Source organism: Zonotrichia albicollis, chromosome 7 (genome assembly GCF_047830755.1).
Source record: "Zonotrichia albicollis isolate bZonAlb1 chromosome 7, bZonAlb1.hap1, whole genome shotgun sequence".
Taxonomy (NCBI): Eukaryota; Metazoa; Chordata; class Aves; order Passeriformes; family Passerellidae; genus Zonotrichia; species Zonotrichia albicollis.
This window is the reverse complement of record NC_133825.1, coordinates 48006350-48020037: the sequence shown is the minus strand read 5'-3', so window position 1 is coordinate 48020037 and position 13688 is coordinate 48006350. Positions and strand designations below refer to the sequence as shown.

The 13688-nt window shown below is 41.7% G+C and overlaps 1 protein-coding gene across 1 annotated transcript in view; it reads left to right on the top strand.

Moving 5' to 3' along the window:
• Positions 1-13688, top strand: part of ADAM12 (ADAM metallopeptidase domain 12) — a 190546-nt gene that overhangs the window by 43374 nt on the left and 133484 nt on the right. Inside the window, exon 3 of the mRNA XM_074545384.1 lies at positions 7513-7586. Coding sequence (XP_074401485.1) covers positions 7513-7586 — 74 coding nt within the window. The remainder of the gene's footprint in view (positions 1-7512; positions 7587-13688) is intronic.

Sequence of the window (13688 nt, the reverse complement as noted above, 5' to 3'; positions counted from 1 at the left end):
AATGAACTTCTGGGTTTCCTCTTTCTTGAGCGTTGTTTGCTTGGATTTTTAACTCTGGATAGGGATCCTGGGGCACCAATAGTGAGCAGGGAGCTGGGAATTTAAACACAGATGTGGAGATGGACAGGAGCTTCAGCCAAACAAGCTGATGGGCAGAGGCTGGCACTGGCACTGCTGCAGAGGCAGCACACAGAAATATTGAGGTTTTTCATTTGAATTGAAAGTGCTTTTCATTATGAAGAGAAGTTTCCCAAATTAGGGTCGTTCCCAAGTGCTCCTATTTTGTCTGCATCCCATGAGCTCCATGGTGGGGTTTTCTGCCAGCTGGTGGGAGGTTTTCCTGCTCACTGCAGGGGGATTGGACTGGTCATCTTTAAAGATTCCTTCAAATTCCTTCCTACTGAAGTCCATGGAATCATTCCATGATTGCTATAAGGAAGCCAGGGATGGAGCAGAAAAGTTGCTTTAGGAGCTCATCTGCCATAGGTTCTGCCACATTGTGTGGGGCAGAAAGTTTAAAAAAATATATAAATTTTATATATTTTATAATATATATATGATATATAAAAATACATATGATATATAATAAATACAGAATATATATTTTATATAATATATAATATATAATATATAATATATAATATATAATATATAATATATAATATATAATATATAATATATAATATATATTATACATTAGATATTATATATTTTTATATATTAAATATATATCATATATATTATTTCCTTTATATATATTATATGTAAAATATATACATTTCATATATAATATTTATTATATTTTATATTATATATTTTGTATATAAAATAATAGATATAATTTTATATTATATATATTAAATGATATATATTATATGAAAAATATTGTATCATATATAAATATATATTCATATGATATATATAATATAAATATCTTTATCATATATATGATAAATGTATATGAAAATTAAAAATAGATAAAATTATATATATATATATATATATATATATATATATATATATATATATATATATATATATAAAATCTTCCACCAGTTTATAATATGGCAGTGCAGTGTGGGGAGGAGGAAAAGGAAAGGGTGGAAAAGCCTAACCATCTCCAAGCTGCAGTTGCAATTTGCTATAGGAGTTAAGAAAAAGAAGACAAAAATAAAATTTAAAAACTCCAAATCTAGCTATTGTGGCTTCCAGATAGAGGAATCTTGCATCTCTCTATACAGCCAGCAAGAAAGCAAAAATCTGATCATTTTGCTTTCAGATAATCACTTTAAAATAAACTTGGGGACAAACTTGCAAGTTCTTTGGTTTCCTGCATTATTGGACTGGCTCAGCCAATTTGTTAAGGGCTTGGGAGTCTTTGCTGAGCCATTAAAGAAAATAAAAAACAACTGCAAAGGCTCTGTTCTCTTAGTTGGTGCTCATTATAAGCAGCCACAGGGATGCATCCTTCTCATCTGAGAGCAGGCAAAGCACAGCTGAATTTGCTGCCCCCAGGAACCTGCAAAACCATAAGAATTAAATGTTTATGCTTTTCATGTCCTGCACATGAAATATTGCTCAGTCTTGGAGGTGTCTGCAGAAAATGTTGCACTTTGTGTTCACTTCTAAACTGAAGCCAAAAGAAAACCAGGAAATATTTATGGATTTGAAAGCATTGCATTCAATTTACAGCATTTGTTGCAGGTTGTAATTATCTTAAATGTATATTTTTTGTAGACAGCTTGCATTTGTTGGATTGAGTTCCAGTTTCCATGGTAAGATTCCCTGAGTGACTTTATTTCTTATAGATTTCCCAGCTTCTCCCTTTTTGTGTCTTATAGATAGTAGAGGAATAATATCAGCCCAAAGATCTGATACTGTAAATACACCTTTTAGCACTAATGCAGAACGTCAGTGTGTGATAAACGAGGGAAATAAAAGGTATTTTCATATAGATAGCAGAAAATGGCATGGAATTTTTCCCTGCTGGAAATAATGGACTCTTTCCCCAGTTACGCAGTTTCTAATTCCTGGTGTTAACTCTTCTGATCCAAGGAAAAACCTGTATGTGTGTGGAATGGGACTACAAAGGTCCTTAATTTCCAGAGCTGTGTTTAGGAGATAACAATCTCACAACCTTTATTTTTTGTGCTGGAATTTCTGGTTTTAAGAGCATAGAGGAGAAAGTGCATGGGATCATGGAATCACAGGAAGGTTTGAGTTGGAAAGGACCTTCAATCCCATCCCACCCCTGCCATGGCAGGGACACCTCCCACTGTCCCAGGTGCTCCCAGTCCCAGTGTCCAGCCTGGCCTTGGGCACTGCCAGGGATCCATGGGCAGCCACAGCTGCTCTGGGCACCTGTGCCAGGGCTGCCCACCCTCACAGGGAAGATTTTTCTCCCCAAAATCCCATCCATCCCTGCCCTGTGGCAGTGGAAGCCATTCCCTGTGTCCTGTCCTATCATTGTCAACACTAGAAATGAAGGGATGGGACAATTTTCAGGCTAAGAGTGATTCATTGCTCAGACAAACATCAGTCTCAGAGTCCCTGAGATTTCAGAGGAGCAGGCATTCGGCCATAGCTCAGAGCAGTCACAAGTTCTTTGTTACAAGGCAATCTAGAACTTTCTAACCCCATGGACAGCTGCCACAGGGTTTATTTTGCTTTTCTGACCCATCACCTTTACTCACTTCTGCTGCACTGAGGATGCTTTTGTCCAATGGGCTTCTGTCTCACAGGCACACATCTGCTCCTGTTCCAACTTCTGAACTCTCAGCTCGTTCCATACAGCCCCAGCCCTGCATTATAAACCCTTCACCATCTCATCAGTGCAGTTTCTCACTCACTTCAGGCATATTCTTACTTACAAGTATAGAAATAGCAGTTTATGATTTTTCTGCCTGATATCTGTGTATTGTATTTTTACATCAATCCAAGGCTGCAGATCAAACCCTTCTGTGTCTGTGGGAGTTTCTGTTTCTTTGATTCTCACAGTCCCTCCATCCTTGTCCCCAGTCCCTCTCCAGCTCTCCTGGAGCCCCTTCAGGCCTTGGAAGGGCTCTGAGTTGTCCCTGGAGCCTTCTCCAGGTGAACACTCCCAGATTTCTCAGTCTGGCTCCGTCTCCCTCATGACCTTTGTGATGGTGATGAGGACTTTCTCCAGCAGCTCCATGTCCCTGTCCTGCCCCAGAGCTGGACTTGCTGCTCCAGGTGGGCTCTCCCCAAAGTGGGCCTTGCTCAGACAGCAAACATCTGTGTGGTTTTAGCACAGTTTAAAACTGTGGATGAAAAAATGCTCCCATAGGACCCCATGGTAGAATCCTTTGTCTATCCAGTCATTGACTCGGGTTGGACTTGATGTAGTTTCTGTGTCCTCAAATGAAGGCCAGGCAGGTAATTATGAAATGTGACCCCCTGTGAGGGGAGGGTTTTTATTTAGCCCCCTGTGGAATGTCAGGAGCCACGTTGCATACAACTAATTACAAGCCATAATTCCCCTCTTAATTACCTTTTTTTTTCCCTTTCTATCTTACCAGTTTTTACCCATTTCAGCACTGCATGGGCCAAGGTCACCTTGGGCCCAGGCAAAGCTGAGCCTGTTGCAGGGCTGGCTTTAGCAAAGTTAATACCAGCTCTGGAGGGCCTGCAAACCACTCTGCTGGATTAAACAAACCTGCCTATTTCAGTCTGGCCCTGTCAGGATATAATTTAAAACTTGGAAACCAGAGAAGCAAAATGACCCCTTTTGGTTCTATTTCTTGTGCTGATCTCTATCCTCAAACAGTGGATTTAGACACGGGATACAGCTGAAAATGCATTTCTGTTTCCAAATGAATTAATGCTGCTGCTTTGAGTTCATTTTTACTCTTTTCCTTATCTGTAGATATTTCCCTTTATTTCTATTATATAATTGCTAGAATTTATTTAAAGTTGTGTGTGCTGATCTAACTCATGCATCTCAATCCAGTAAAATCATTTATTTTTATAAAGAGGGAGCTGCAAAGACAGATATGTTAGGAGTCTCCATTCCATCAGTTTTCTGCTTTTCAAATGAAATAAGAAATGACCTGGAGTCTTCTCTCCCAGTTCCAGCAGGGAAAAGCTCAGAGCCCTGCAGTGGGATCACAGCCCAGAGGAAAGGGGGATCCAGCAAGAATCAAGATTTTGCTCAGTGACAAATCCTTTGCTTTCAGATTTCAGAATGGGCATCCCACCAAGGTGAACAAATCTTCTCCAAATGTATCTTTGCCACAAGTATTTCAGGAATAGAAATGGGTTATTTTGTAGCTCTATATCATTTTTATTAAATTCCCAACACCACCCCCACGTTCACAGGGGAAATCCGTAATCCCTAAACTGTCCTTTCTTTTCTCTTTCTCACTGAGGATCAATGTGATTTTAAAAGCAAAAAAAAGCAGTACTTATGAAACATGTACTAGTTAAAGTAGTTTTACTGCAGAACTTTTCAGAAATAGGCTGCTGCCCCTTCATCTTCTAGTTAATCAAGTGCTGATTTATAATTTTTTTAATCTGCTTAATCAGTGAGAATTCTTGCTTGACCTCGACTTAATGTTTCACTAATTTCCTTCAGAATACTGAGTTTTTTCAAACTCAATTCAGACCAAGCCCCCTCAGTTCCAAGCAAGGGAGAAGCAAATTAAGGGGGTGAAATACTTTTCCTGCTTTTTTTAAATACAATTTGATGGAGATTTTGGATGCAAATCTTCTAAATAAGAGGGGAGTTATGGAGATTCCTGTTTCAATCATCCTGAGGTTTGGCCTCTTAGGATATCAGGGAGAAGCTTGTGTGCACTGATAAAATCTTCTCTTAAGCCACAAAAAAAATCACATAAAAGGGAAACAGCAAACTACAGTTTTAGGAGAGAAGTAGAAAACTTGAGTGTGTGGAGAAAAGAAACTAGAACCCTAAAAATTTCTTCATTATGGTTTAAATAATGCCACTCTCATCAGGTCCACTTGGCTTCCACAGCCAAAAATTTTAAAGGGATCAGTGTGGGAATAATTTGTGGCACCAGCATAGAAATGATTTTTGTGGTTCTTTAGAAAGACTTAGAACAAGTGGCTCTCAAACATTCTGAGCAGGAGGCTCTGTACCCCCACAAGGTGCTTTTTTGATTTTTCTCTGTGGAAAATATAAAGCTATGCTCTAATATCTATATTTATAGTCATTTCCATTTCACCCTGCGATTCAGGTTTGAAAATATTGATTCTAAGGGGAGGGTATCACAGTGTTCCATGGAATTTAAAATGAACTTCTAGGGAGTTGTGACAAAAATGTGCAAAAACTTTAGGGAAGATTCCACAGCCCCTGCAAGAAAGCCCCCAAAAAAACCCTAACAAAAAAAAATCTGAATTAACTTCACAGGAGTATGGATTAAAAAAAGAGGAGGAAAAACCAAAGCACAAACCTCAAATGCCCTTTCTGAAAGAGACTCATTTTTTCTTTACCATTAGAAATTTATAATTTCAAGTGTTTCTGTTTGCAGTCACCCTAACACCTGTGCAGTGGGTAATTTTTGCTGTATTTGTGCTTATGCATTCCAGTCAGACTAAGAAAAAATATAGTCTCATCTCCTCGCAGATGGAAAAGAAGGAAATGAGCCATTTGTTTGAAAGAAAAATTGATGGTGAAGCAAGATTCTGAACCTGGGTCTTGTGCACAGCAATGCAGCATCCATAACTGGGCCCATTATTGTGCTCCATGAGAAGAAGTTTCAGCTTTAGGAATTCTCTGAGAGATGATTTTGTCTTGTAACAGCCTGTTCTATTCTGCAGCTGCTTTTTTAACTTTGCAACTTTACCAACATCCATTGACTGTCAAATAAGTACCACTGTGAACTCATGAATAAACATAGTTGTCATTTCCATATTAAGAGGGCCTTCAGCTGAAAAGAATCCATTTGTGCCACTGCAATATCTTAATTATTTACTGTGTTATATTGTAATTAATTGTGGTTTGCTCTCTCAAAACTCCATATTCTGTAGATCTCACGGGTTTTGGAAGCAATGCACTAATATTGAAGTCATAATCAACACTGCTTCTAAATATTCATGCCAATAAATGACTCCCATGTGTTTGCTGAGTGCCAAGGATAGTCTGAAGCATTTATTTAGCATTCTAGTGGGATCTGGTTTCTGCAGAGTTCACAGAGATGCAGAATTTCAATGCTGTTGCTGAGAAAGCACGTTTGGATTCTCACGAGCAGGACACTTTGGATAGAGCAATGGTATCTCACTCCCAGCCTGGGCTCAATAAAGCCTCAGAGCACTGGGGAGTTCTCAGCTATTTCTCATTTGAACAATTTTGTTTAGTCTATGACAGCCTCCCAATAATTTTGCTTTTTAACAAACATCTCTAATTTTTCAAACAATTTGAAAATCACTGCATTCCAAGGACGGGGGTGCTCTGTCTGTCACAGAGGCTCCACTGGGGCTCTGCTGCAGCAATCACAAATTCAGACACATTTCTCAATAAATCAATTAAACACCAGAATCCTAAAATGATTCTAGCTGCAATTGGCTGACACAAATCTCCAGAAAAGCATCTTGAGTGTATGGGGGAACAGCTGATTTATGGAGCTACTGTTGGAATTTCAAACAAGGAAATGCTGTCGCACAATCCAGTGAGTTTGTTTAATGAAATGTAAGTTAAATGTAAACAGTTTTAAAATATATGTGAGCTGAGTCTTTTGAATCAAGAGTAGCCAGCATATTGCAAACTGTGCATTCTCCTTGGGAGTGCAGTTTCCAGAGCCTGTGTAGGTGCATTGCCCCTTCCTGCAAGTCTTTAGGCTCCACTGCTCCAGATCCCCTCTCAGAGCTCACCCAAAAATTATTGGGTTTACCTTTGCATGCTTGAGATGAAAAAGAACTGGGGTTTTATAACCAGGGGAAAGGCAGTGTGAAGATTGCACACAGTCATGATGGTGCTTGAAAATGCAATCCAGATGTCCTGATCCATGCTGGAGTGCAACTGGGATTTCTGTGAGCTCTGTTGCTGGTGTCTTGTTTAGAAAGTTCTCTTAAATACTTGTATATGCATAAATACTTTATCTGTTGTCACAGAGATACTTGATAATACTGTTGACCATATTTTTATTGATATTTCACATTTTTGGCGCTTGACAATCCTTATGTGTCCCTTTCAACTCAGGATATTCTATGCCCTTAATTCTACAACGCCATTTCTTCTTTCTTTTAAGATGAAACTTAATTATGCCTTATGAAAAGCTTGAAATACATCTTAAAAATTTGAAATACATCTTAAAAATTTGAAATACATCTTGGATATTGGGAAGGAATTGTTCCCTGTGAGGGTGTGAGGGACAATGGAAGGTGTCCCTGCCCATGGGAACTAAATGGTTCTTAAAACCCCTTCCAAGCCAAGCCTTCCTTGGATTCCATGGTGTGTCCATTTCCCTGGCAGAGCTGGGGGCAGGATGATGGGCTCTGGGTTTGGACTCAGCCAACTCTGTTTTCCTTTTTCAGAACCACCCAGCACTGTTGCAGTTTGTAATTCAAGCTGAAAATAAACATCTGGTCATCGATCTGGAGAGGAATGAGTAAGTACCCTGCTGCATGGTCACTTTGTACTCTTGGAGGAAGTTATAATTTTAAAATTGATGGTTTAAAATTAACCTGGGGCCAGTTTTGCTACTGGTCCCCTATAAAGAGTCCCCTAACAAGAGAGTTTTGTTCCAGTTTGGATTATGGGTATTTGTGCATTGCTGATAGAGCAAGAATCTCTATAGTTGTGTGCATTTATGTGGGGATGAAAATGAACATGAAATGAACATGCTGTCTCTCAGGGTTTTCCTGTGTATTTCTTTTGGATTTGTCCTCCTTCCCTGTGGTAAGGCCTTTTATTTATAGTAATCTGGAATATCCTACAGTCTCTGGAATTTTCTGGGGAGGATTCATCCCTCCTAATGCTGTCTGCAGCCATAATCTGCTCTGTGGTCCATCAGGGGTGAAGAGTCAATAACTGGGGATTAAGCCCTGCTGGAATGTTAAATGGAGCTCTCTGGGTTTGCTGGCAAGGGGCTGATGATGGGATGGTTGTGCTGTTCCTGCAGCCCAGGACCAGGCTGGGCTTGAGCCTGTGTTTGTGTGCACCTTTTCCCATGTGCTCTTGGCAAATCCTGCTCGTGTTTGTGAAATTTCAGAGGGGGATCGGAGACTGCTGTAGATGTGATCCCATGGGCAGAGTTGTTAAAAACCAAAACCATACAAGAATGAAATCACTGCTCTGGAGGTCCATGACAAATGGAAAAAGTCATCAAATCGTTGTCTACCCTGCAAGTAGACAAGTTCTGTTTTCCTCGAGAGAATCTCAAGGATATATGGTGGGAATCCAGATCAGGACAACTGCGTGCTGTTTGTCAAAGGCAAACCAAAGATCACTCTCAAGCCAGGGAAAACCTTTTATAACAGTTCCCAAGGATCTGTGAGTTCTGCAGGTTCCCCTGCTGGGGAATCAAAGCCACAAAGGTATTTTTTTAGTTTAATAGAGAGAGCGTGGACGTGAGCGATGCAGTTGGATGTGTTAGGAGGAAGGAATGTGCTTGTGAAAGCAAATGTCCAGGGGAGGCTGGGGATGGACAACATCAATGGAAAACCATGGGGCACCTCTTTAGTCCCCTGGAATAAAATAGTGCAAGATGCTTTTTATTCCCAGTGATTTGGATGAACCCCAACGTTACCCAGCTGTGATGAATTCCAGTTCACTTTATTATTCAACACTGAGCCCAGATCTTGAGCTTCCTTTATGTTATTTTTAATGCCCCTTAGCTGTTGGAAACCTGTCCTTGAAGGGTGTGTGGATCCCCCATGCACAGGTTGCTGTGTTCCAGTAAGTAGAGGAGAATTTAATTCCTTTAGTAAACAGGGATTTCACTTTATATTCTCTTAATCTTTGTCGAAGGGTGTGCCTTCCTGCAGGAATGGGAAGTATGCAGCAATTGAGGAAACTATTTACATTCCATGTCAGCGATTAAAAGAACATAAAAACATAAAAAAACCTTAAAACTGCTAATACAGGCTTTGCTGAACATACCAAACTCTCTTGTACCTGTAATAAAGTCAGATTTAGGAGATTGCAAGATGCAATCTCCACCTCTTTTAGAAGCAGGACAGGAAAATGCAATAAATTACCTCCACAGGCGTCTGTGTGACTGCATGGATTTGGAGATGTTGAGATCTGCTCCTGAAGAAATACATTTATCAATTATTATTTTTCAGTTGGGGTAAAGTGGAATTGTTTTTTAGTTTGGTGGGGTGTCCAGCTGAAGGTTTGCATTCTGGAAGAGCTGTGTGTGGTGTTGACAACACGAGGTTCCTCATCCCAGCAGGAGCTTTGAGGCAATGTTGGGGAATGGAACATCAGCCTTGCCTGGGTTTGGCATTTGTAGCACACGAGGCACTTCACAGATCCCAAACCACAAGGAAAAATTGGTCAGGGTCTTGCAAAATCATTTTGCTCTTTTCTGACTTTGATTTTCCTAAGAGATTATGGCTTGGGTGTTGCAAGTCCATGCAGAAGTTTTCTCAGCGTGTGCATGTGTAGGTCAGTTTTTGTTTCTGTAAATTCACACCAGGCACTGCTCTGCAGGACTGGGCTGTGCTTCCCAGGGAAAACAGTGCCAAGCTCTTTGTGCTTGTCTGTGGAAGTTGTGGTTGTGTTTCTTCTGTTTGTAGTGCTGGTGTTGGGTTTGCTGTCACTGGCACAGGAGGTGACGGGGCAGGAGCATCCTGCTGCTTCCAGGGACTCTGCAGGGGCATGGAGTGGGAAATAATGCCCAGGAGAGAAATGAGAGCCTGCATTTCTGCACAGCAAACCTCTGATGGCAGCAGGCCAGGCTGGCCCTGTGGGTTGTGGACTCCAGAGGTGGGAAAAGCTCATCAAAAACCTGGGGAAGGGAGCAGCATTCCCACCCTTGTGCCCTGGGAATCTCCAAGGATGCAGATGAGCCCCTGCTCCCTCTCTCTGATATTGGTGTGGAACATGGAGCTCAGATGCAAGCATTGAGCCATTACTCACCTGCTGCAGGTAGGAATGGAGAGGGAAACACAATCACCTTGTCTGGAGTAGAAAGTGGCAGCACAGGAAGCGCTGAGATGTGTGCTGTTATCTTTCTGTGGTTTCGTGTAAGCATTGGAGAATGGTGGGGGTGGAGGTGCATGGGACCCCTAAATTACATAATTTCTGCATTGGGTCATGCAAAAAAAACCTGGATGTGATTTTCTATGATTGGGAGGAACAGCTGCTTTGAGTAGTCTTGACATTAAACTCCATTTATTGAAAACCTTAGAGATTTTCCAAACCTTGAGTTAAGTTTCAAAACACGATTCAGACGCATTAGACAACCCCAAGTGGGGAGCAGCGTGTGAAACCATCTGTTATCTGTGGAAATACTGAATGTCAGTTTGGTGTTTTCTGCTATTTAGACCCATCAAAATGTGTTCATATGTACTGGGCAAGATGTTCTGAGTGACTTCTGGAAGAGTTACTGGCACCTGACTTGGCAGCCTAGGGTTTGAAATCTCGATGGCGAAATCTCGATGGCTTGCAGCTGTTGAGATTACTTCTGTGGATATTCATTAAATACTTTGGTGATTAATTTCCAGGCACTGCCCATTTGTAATTGCAACCCCAAAATTATTTTGTGCTGGATTCGATTTGTCACAGGCAGAAAACCTGCGAGCGAGCTCACGTTGCAAGTACATTCCTTACCATGATTTAGCTGCAAAAGATGATTGCACTCCTGAGAACCTTCAGCTCTCTAGTACCTTAAATGTTTTAGAAACACTTGTCATATGGAGAGATTTCCAGAATCAGCAAAGCATCCATCAGCTGCAAAATAAACCACTTTTTGGAGCAGCTGGCCGGGCTGGGGTGCATTACATGTGTAATACTGATGCTCTGCTGGTGTGCAAGGGACAGTAATGTATGCACTCAGAAATCCCTTGGAAGTTGATTGCAGCGTGTGGGTCTTAGAGGGAAGCAGTTCACGGCTGTGTCAGGGAAACAGAGCCCCTGTAAGATTAAATCTGAGCTGGAGAGTGGAACAGTCTGTGGCTACTGGCTGTTTGTGTGTGACTGGAAACGTTTTGCACTCTGTCAGGGCTAGGTCTGTACGCAGCAAAGCTCCTCAGTGTTCTTTTAACTTTAAACATGTGAGTGACCCAGGTGAAGTCAGAGGAGTTACTGATTTTCAAAGCTAATTTCATGCTTACATGATCTCCTGACAAAGGTCATAATTATGAATGTCAGAGCAATGTAACTGTGAACAGATGCTGGGGAACTTTCCCAGTGCTGACTCCTGTGGGTACCTGAGGCTGGAGATGTCACAGAAGGATAAAAAGCTGAGATAAGTTGAGGGCATATGAGGGTGAGGATGGAGGGAGGACATCAAGAACACCCCAGGTGTGTCCTGGACAGTTTCCTTCTGCCAGGATTTCATTGTCCAGCTTTGCAGAGGGGGCAGTGAGGGTGACATCAGTGTGTTTGTGGCTGCTGGGCCACTGGCAGCGTCCATTGGGACGTGGCAATGGAAAGAAAAAGCTGGAATGTTTTAGAGGAGCTGAGTTCACTCTTCATTTCCCCATCATTTTATGCTCCTTTTTGTCAGGTTTATAGCCCAGCCTTAACAAAGCAATATAAAAAAGGCAATATATGAGGTTACATTGCTGCCTTTTATTCCCTCTGTAAAAATTCTTCTATTTTATCAGGAGACAAAATCCAACTCAGGCCATGGTATAAGCCTCCATCTTATCCTACAAATCCCTTAACGTCCCAGAGAACTCCAGAGGTTTAGGTCATCTCTGATTGTCCCCCCTGCACATTTTCCACATCTTCACGGAGGCCCAGCACCCAGGATGGGTTGGGATGTGTTGGAGATCACTCTGGAAGCTTTTCCCTAGGATTGAGAAGGTTCCAGCAGAATTCCCTGGAAATCAGGCAGTAACCATCTTCATGCACAGTCCTGCCATGACCAGCTCCAGTGAGGCCTCAGAGTTCAGCAATGTTTTGTTTTCTCTTTTTGGTTAAAAGAAAAGAAGTCATTGTCTCCTCTTTTGTACCCGACCTCCCTGAATGGGAGCACTGATTGGTGTGCAAGTGACATTGGAGCTGGATTAATTTAGCAGGGAAACAACCCATTCCCAGTGCCAAAGGAAAGAGCTGACAGGATTTGTTAATGAACTGACAGGCTTCTACAGAATCAATGGCTGGAAATACAGAGAGAGAAACACATTTAAACAAACCAACCCCAAACAGAGAGCTGGGACCTGTCAGAATATTCTTGCTATTATAATTCTGTGCTGTGTCTTAGCCAAAAAACTGTGACCTCAGCCTGGTTTATCTGCAAGTGCTGGAGCTGGCAGCTGTACTGCAGCATTTCGGCCTCGGCTGACAGTTGGGATTTCACCAGAATTGCAGTAAAAAGTTTCACTTTCCTGGAAGAAGCAGTTTTTCTCCTTCTGCAATGGCACCATGGCAGTCAGGTGGTCTAAACCCCACCAAAATATGGCAATTCAGCTGCCAGAGCCATAGTAAATTGGGATCAGACTATGGCTCTAAGGTACAGGTATTTCTCAGAGTTTTGTGTTTTAAAAATGAAATATTTAGCATGGGCAGTAAGAAACAAAGGTTTTTTCTGTTTTTTAGCAATGGCTGTCGAGGTTGTGTGGTCAGGGCTACCTCTGGCTGTGTCATTTTGGACTGAAAGGATTCAGCCCCATCAGGAGAGAAACTGCTGCTTTCTTGGTCTGTTTTTTATCTTAGAATCATAGAAATCTTGGGTTGAAAGGGACCTTAAAGATCACCTAGTTCCAGCCCCCACAAACATGAATTCTCCATAAGGAGTTCCACTCCTCACATGAATACCCCAAAAGAAAGGAACAGTGAAAGAAGATATTTATATGCTGATACAACATGAAGATAAAAAGACTCAGAAATACAAATTCTGAGACATTTTTGTGGCTGTCATAAAGTCTGTCAAGGTCGATCTTCTCTTCCAGTGCCTACAAAACAGGAGGGTAATGGGGCTGTGCCAAATTCCCTGGAGAGGAAAGAGGCCTGTGTCCTACTCACATCCCAAACCCTGGTTTTGGGGGCACACTTGGGGTCAGGGGAGTCAGTGCTGCTCCATCCCCACCCTGCAGCCTGGGCAGGAGGGAAGGACTGAGGGATCCAACCCTTTTCTCTGGGAAAACTGAGCTGTGGGAAGTTTCACACATAGTTGTGTGTGTTCTGCAGAACTACAGACCTCATTCACACAGCAGACAGGATCAGTCTGGTGGGTGGGACAGGTGCTGGTTTCTCTGCACAGGTGTTTTCCTGAGCTCCCAGAGTGTCATCAGCTGGCAGCTTTGAGCCAAGCGAACCCAAGGTTTTTTACTTTTTCACTCTGTAAGAGCAATCCTGAGCTCTCCCTTCCAATTAAAGATATAACAGTAATAGACAATTGTTAATAAATTTAATATAGAATTAGCCTGCTTTAGGTGGTACTCTCAGAATACATTGCAGCAGTAGACTCCAGTGTTTTCTGAGCCGTGTTTTAACCTCCCTTTGGTGTGCAGAATGTGAGGTTTTCAGCACTTCCCTTTGCTGTGGCTCAGCAGAGAGCTGGGGAGGAGAGCTGGCTGTGGGGAAGGAGCAGGAA